Source organism: Periplaneta americana, chromosome 8 (assembly GCF_040183065.1).
Source record: "Periplaneta americana isolate PAMFEO1 chromosome 8, P.americana_PAMFEO1_priV1, whole genome shotgun sequence".
NCBI classification, from domain to species: domain Eukaryota; kingdom Metazoa; phylum Arthropoda; class Insecta; order Blattodea; family Blattidae; genus Periplaneta; species Periplaneta americana.
In genome coordinates this window covers 185,580,221-185,587,223 of record NC_091124.1, presented here as the reverse complement: position 1 = coordinate 185,587,223, position 7,003 = coordinate 185,580,221, and the positions used below count along the sequence as shown (strand labels likewise).

Below are 7,003 nucleotides of genomic sequence, written 5' to 3'. Positions count from 1 at the left end.
ATTTCGCTACCACCAATTCATCGACGCTAAATAACCTAGTAGTTGATACAGCGTCGTTAAAAATAACCAACTAACTAAAAACTACATACATACATACATACATACATACATACATACATACATACATACATACATACATACATACATACATACATACATACATGCATACGTACATACAGTACATTGTATTTAAATGCTTGCAAGTTAGTTAGAGCACTCCTATTAAAGCACTTCGGCTTCTTGCAAGGTCTCGTGTGCCGTTGTAATCAACTGTATGTAATGTGTGTCATGTATCGTTAAATTAACGAAGTACAATAAGTGCTGTACCACCCGGTCGGGGGTGCAGTAGAGAACATGAGGAGTAACCTCAGCGCCAGGGTGGGTGATGAGGAGGTAATGGCTTATGTGCCGACGAGGAGAAGTGTGACAAACTGTCACATGTCAGTGAACAGTCTGTTACTACAAACCACATATGGTGAGTTGGTCCAACGTACTGAGAGCAATACCAATATTCACCGTTGCCTCCACTTACTGCAGTTTGAAATCCTACAGCACAACTTTGCCTCTATCTCCAAACAAATTAGCACGTCTTTCTAAAAGGGATTATCGCAATTTTTTTTGTTATTAGTTGCGATTGCATTCGAGACTCGTAACAATGTTGATTACACAATAGATGAATAGAGCGGAATGGGACTGCTAAAATGTACTTTCTTATATGAACCTTGTTGGTAGCTGAGTTGGCAGAGCGCTGGGTAAGTACAACTGCGGACCCGCGTTCAAATCTCGGCAATATCAAAGTTCTATTTGATGTAAAATGAATGTTGTGAAGAATTTTTTCGAGGTTCTTCCATTTTTCTCATCATTCCACCAAACCTTCCTAAGTTTTCCTTTCATTACTAGGCCTATCTCTGTCTCGTAAAAATGGTACCACATTTATTTGCGTAACGTCGAATCGATCGTCCGTGATATTGCGTGCTTCTCCCGGTTTTTCGATAAGTTGCTGGATGACAGTAGTAGTGAATTTGAGACAACTCAAAGAAACCCGAATCCCCCACGCTCTTCCTTTCTTATGGGGACACTATAGCTGGCTTTAGTAACAGGATTTCGCTACCTATCCCCAAGAGTATCACATTGCTGGGTAGGCACCGATTCCATATACGGACAGAAATTTCATGAGAAAATGTATTCCTCCATGAGGACTCGAATAAGCGCGCATTCCGCGCAAGGCCTGTTGACTCCTAGGCAGGATGTCTTACAAGCAAATGTTCTGATGGGGGCAGATAAGAAAATTAAATTGTTTTCTTCCACCATGTTAATAATGTCAAAAGAAGTGCTTATACAAATTTTGGCCACTCGACTGCAATTACGAGGGCCGTAAAAAAATAAGTTCGCCAGGGGCCGTTAACAGAAAAAAAAACACAATTTTATAGGACAAATTTATTGGAACAGACACAGCAATTGTTGAGCTATTTTTCAACATATTTTTCCTCAGAATTGAGACATTTCTCATCATGGGATCGACAGAGAGATGTGCAGACGCAGTCAAACGCTGGTTCCGATCTGAGGCGGCTGACTTCTATGACACAAAAATTGATCCTATGGTATGACAAATGTCTCAATTCCAGTGGGGGATATGTTGACAAATAGCACAACAATTGCTGTATCTGTTTCAATAAATATTTCCATGCAATTGTGCTTTTTCTATAAACGGTCCCAGGGACGGCCTCATAATTGCGGTCGAGTGGCCAAAATTTGTATAAGTACTTCTTTTGACATTTTTAACATGGTGGAAGAAAAAATTTTAACTTTTTATCTGCCCCCATCAGAATGTTTGCTTGTTAGACAAAGACGCCACGGCGCGGGACTTAATGTTACGTAATGTTGGGATGTCTATTGCACACTACTTTTTCTCGACGACATCTTTCTCTTTCACCTCTTCAGATGACTTGTTTTAAGTGTCTAATTTTGGTAGTATTTGTAATGTTTCATTTATACTAATAATAAATCTGTAGCCGAAATTTTTCTGGTAATTTTCCATTTTCCAAAAATAATTGGCCCTAACATATATAATTAACCGGCCTGAAACCGAAAATCGCTTTTTTGAAATTTTTGTTTGTATGTCTGTTTGGATGTTTGTTACCTTTTCACGTGATAATGGCTCAACCGATTTATATGAAAACTGGATTATAAATTAAGTTCGTTGTAACTTAGAATTTAGGCTATATTGCATTCAATATATTTTATTTAAAAGGGGGGGGCTATAAGGGGGCTTGAATTAAATAAATCGAAATATCTCCCTTATTATTAATTTTCGTAAAAAATATTACATAACAAAAGTTTTTTTAAAAATAATTTCCGATAAGTTTTATTCCATGCAAAATTTTGATAGGACTAATATGTAATGAGATAAATGAGTTTCAAAATTACAATAACAATGCCATCTAAGGCGGTGTAATGAAATAAAAAACAAATGACTTCGTCTATAAGGGGCCTTGGACAACAATAATCGAAAGCTATGAAACATAGCCTACAGAGAATGTTTATGTGTTTGTATGAAGTAATATCGGAAGCTAAATTAACCGATTTGTATAATTGATTATTAATTCACCATTGGAAAGTGTAGTTTCTCTAGATGGACATAATGCTATAATGTTATTACAGTAACTTCTGAGTGAATCGAGGACAGGCAAGATTAAAATAGCTTCTTATGCACAGAAAACTTGATAGGCATTCGTTTCCTGTATTTCCTAAAATAATTTTTATAACCAAATGAGTGGTCTCTGGATCAAAATAATTGCATTTTAATTTTTTAATACAATTTAAATTAAGTAACATAATAAACGATTTATCCTTCTATCAAACACGAATGTTCCCTGGATGAAATGTCCTACTTTAATTATGTAATTACTTTATATTTATTTCTAATGGTTGCAGCGGAGCGCACGGGTACGGCTAGTTGATTAAATAAATTGATATCTTCATTGTTCCACGATACGAGTTGTCTTTAATATCGCAATGTCGTGAGGACGACATCAACTCTCTAACAGAAATGAACAGTGTGTGCATCGGGGAGTTATTTATCTGACCCGTTATCTGCAAAATCAGAAGTTTCCAGATATGGGTTCTCAATCAATATTAACGCAACACTGTTACTTGTTCAATCTCCCACGCATTTAAAAATGTTTCTGTTACATCATGCGAACATTATGCGTATTTACTCTGGTCCACTGAATTTGTCGAACATTTATGTTTTCCTACTTAATTTATTCACAAACTCTGTCTATAAAAATTTCGGAAAGTAATAATTTAATATGAAAAAATATTTTGTGTCCCAAGTAATTAGGTAAGTTTTTAATTTACAACAAGGAACACAAGAATTTTCAACTCCAGCAGAATATAAGGATGGTCAGGCATCTATGCAGTGGGCATGGTCTATTTCATTGTAGTGTTGATTCCGCTCGAATCCAGCAGAAATGCTGCATATCAGAACACTGACGGAATAAAAATGCTTTCTTATTGCCTTCAATTTTTGTAAGCATCGTGTGAAAGAGTAGCATGTTTCTGTAAAAAAGCAAATGTAGCACAAAGTCACCTTAACATTGCTTACGGGTGAAATTAATCTAAAAATTCTTTGTTAAAATAATAGGCCTAATAATAATAATAATATTATTATTATTATTATTATTATTATTATTATTATTGTTATTATTATTGTTATTAATTATTCAAGACATTTTTCAAGCACTCAAAATCTCTTCAATAAATTATGGACCGTATATATTTACATACTGGACTAACTGACAGTAATATCTTCAACGCATGGTTCGAACCCGCATTCTCGTCAGATTCTTAATTACAATCCCAGAGAAAAGAGATGTTCAGAAAGATAATTAAAAACATGACATGAGATCGTAACAGGCCACCATGAATGTAAGATGATGATGACAATAATAGTCGATATCGTCGTCATCATCATCATTATCATCATCATCATCACCATCATCAGCAGCAGCAGAAGCAGCAGCAGCAGCAGCCTAGAGGATCTGTTCCTTTGAATCAAATTCATGTCTAGAGTGGCTACTATGTCTTTATCCCAGTCGCCCCAATGTCAGTGTTAAACTTGAATCGTGAAGTGCTCGTAACTAATTTATTTTTATTTATTTATTTATTTATTTATTTATTTATTTATTTATTTATTTATTTATTTATTTATTTATTTATTTATTTATGTATTTATTTATTTATATGAAAGTTACATGTTAGACTTAATTACAATGTCTATGTATACAACAATATTAATTGGTTAATACAATAAATTTAAGCAAATATTGTATATACTTAAAAATATATAAGACACTATAGATTTATAAATATAACAATATATTCAACATGTGCACAAAAATAAAAAGAAAGGAATAAGTGGATACAGTGACAAATCTAATAATAATTAAATAAATATAAAAACATATAAATATAAATGTAATATAAAGGAACGGAAGTTAAAACAACAAAGTCAAAATGTATTGAATACAAATCTTAATAAAAAAAAATCTCGACTCAATAATAATCTTAATACAGTACACTGTAATGGAAGCTATATAGAATTTAAAAAATATGTGTCACAAGAGTTTTTTTTAACTGATAAAGGCTTATATAAAAATATATAGCAGTAATTTACAGTGTAAGAGAGCAAAATTGAGATGTTATTCTCTGGTGGAAAGTGTGGCGCCCGAAGCGAAGTCGAAGGTGATAATTTCCATGTAGCGCATAAAATCTATTTACTGTCGTGTGGCATATTACGTATATTTCATCCATTAGCTACCAATATCTAAATTTCATTACTGGTATCTAAATTTAATTTTAAATTGTAGGTTTTTTTCTTTCTAAGCTGTTTGTGAAGAAGTTATACATAAATGAATATAAGGATTTTATTGTTTACGATGTGTTGTTGTCAAGGAGAGAGTGATTTAAAAATTTTAATTTGCACGTGAATTAAAAATGTTTATGCTCGACCATGCCGAAATGTAGTAATTATACACCTGGTAGCAGTCCTTTAATGCATGTCATTAAAGTACACCTATTCATTAAAGTTCAGGTTTTCGATTATTCTCGGATATGCAATCGAAAGACAACGAGGGAAACGTCACGGAGGCTGAAATCCAATACTGTCGCAGAAGGTTATGTTCTGTTACTATAATAATTACGGTTAATTGTAAATAATATTAAAATAAATTCAATTTGTCATCTCGTTTTTCAATTCTAAATCAATTTCCAGGTTATACATTCTCTGCATTACATCAAGGTCAATGACATTATTGTTCCTCGGAAAAAAATCAATACTTTCGCGTCTGCGCACATCTCACAATTCAAGAGCTATGAACAAGGTCACTTCCGATCTTCTGTCAGTTACAAATAAAATGTATACTTCTGAATAATTTAAAGTTATAAATATGATCGAGCATAAAAAGTCGTATGAAACTTGCCTATAAAGGTAATTAAGACGCTCGTATGAAAATTATGAAACTCGCTTGCGCTCGTTTCATAAACAAACATGCTTGGATCTTAATTATTATCATTATAGGCTCGTTGCATAATGTACTATTAATTCACTGCTGTGAATAAAATCATTGTTTAGGTTTGTAAGGTCGGTGAAATAAAGACCAGTCAAGAATAAACAATATTTATAAAATTATGGTATAATATTATAAGCAAATTCTGTTTCAGGATAACTATGTACGTCGTTCTGGATAGTGTACTGTATGTAGAGCTTTAATTATTTTAGTCTGACATAAAAATAACTTTTCTGTATTATTGGCAGCGCTGAAGCATTTTGACACTGTTCTCTTGTGGTTATTTCAAGATTGGAGCAATTAATTACCATATCAAATAATTTAATGGGCTAACTTCTTATACAATGTTGGACTAATGGCTCTAGAAAGTCGCTTTAAACGTGGATGATGCTGCCAGTAACAGCTTAGCGATGCTTAGATGAGCTAAGTTTCTCTCCAAGAGTTTGATATTCTTTTTTTTTTTTTTTTTTTTTGTTAACAAAAGAAAGAAGCAAACTCGACTCTTTTCTATATAATCCCTCGCCAGTATGGGCACCGCCCGCATTCTGCTGTTCTATTATGCAGGCTCATGCCAGCCGCCCCACAGCCTTCTTGATCGATATGTTTCGTATATGCCTCACGCGCAGCACCACCTGGAGGAGAAGAGATGAACCTTGTAGCATCCCTCTAACGCTCTCTATTCTCTTTTATGTATTTTTTATTGTAATGCACAATCGATACGGCTGGTTCTGGACAGTTATATGTGAAAGTACAATCTATTGTCTGGATTTTAAACACTGTGCCAAAATTAAGCACAGTTTCATGAAACATAACTTCACTTTATAATGTGCTACCGAACCCAGCGTAGCGAATGACAGATTTGTGCAGGGAAATACATAGGAGTAAATAATTTTTCCACGATTCTAGTTGCAATTACGTATTTGGTGGTTGTGTAGGTTCTATTCTTCACTTAGACCTACGTACAGTACATTAACATGATGGAGAATTAATAATAATAATTATTATTATTTATTTATTTATTTATTTTATTTATTTAGAATATTAACGTGCAAAACAACAGCAGAAGGCCAATTACAGTTTAGCACGATACAAAACAGAACAAAACAACAAATGATGATGAGAATGAATGATAGAAAATGGCAGTGAGATGAAACACAAACAATATAATAGTCTACATCAATCATTGATCAAATGCAACAGAGTAAAATAGCATAATAATTATAAAATTAGTACAATGAGATAATTGAAATAATGGAATAGTCTACATTAATCAATTGACCAAATGCAACAAATAAATGGACAAATAACTATTAAAATTAGATAAGTGAGTTAATTAAAAAATGAAGCCTGGAATAATATGAGTAATACTGTAAAGATATGCAATTGACAAGAATAGTTTAATACATTTCTTAATAAATGGCATTATTAATAAT

General features: G+C 33.2%; 1 protein-coding gene across 1 annotated transcript in view; it reads left to right on the top strand.

Moving 5' to 3' along the window:
- Window positions 1-354: 354 nt before the first annotated feature.
- The window catches only part of LOC138704268 (uncharacterized), a 114,385-nt gene continuing 107,736 nt past the window's right edge, over window positions 355-7,003 (top strand). The window contains exon 1 of the mRNA XM_069832139.1: window positions 355-475. Within this exon, the coding sequence (XP_069688240.1) occupies window positions 355-475 (121 nt within the window). The remainder of the gene's footprint in view (window positions 476-7,003) is intronic.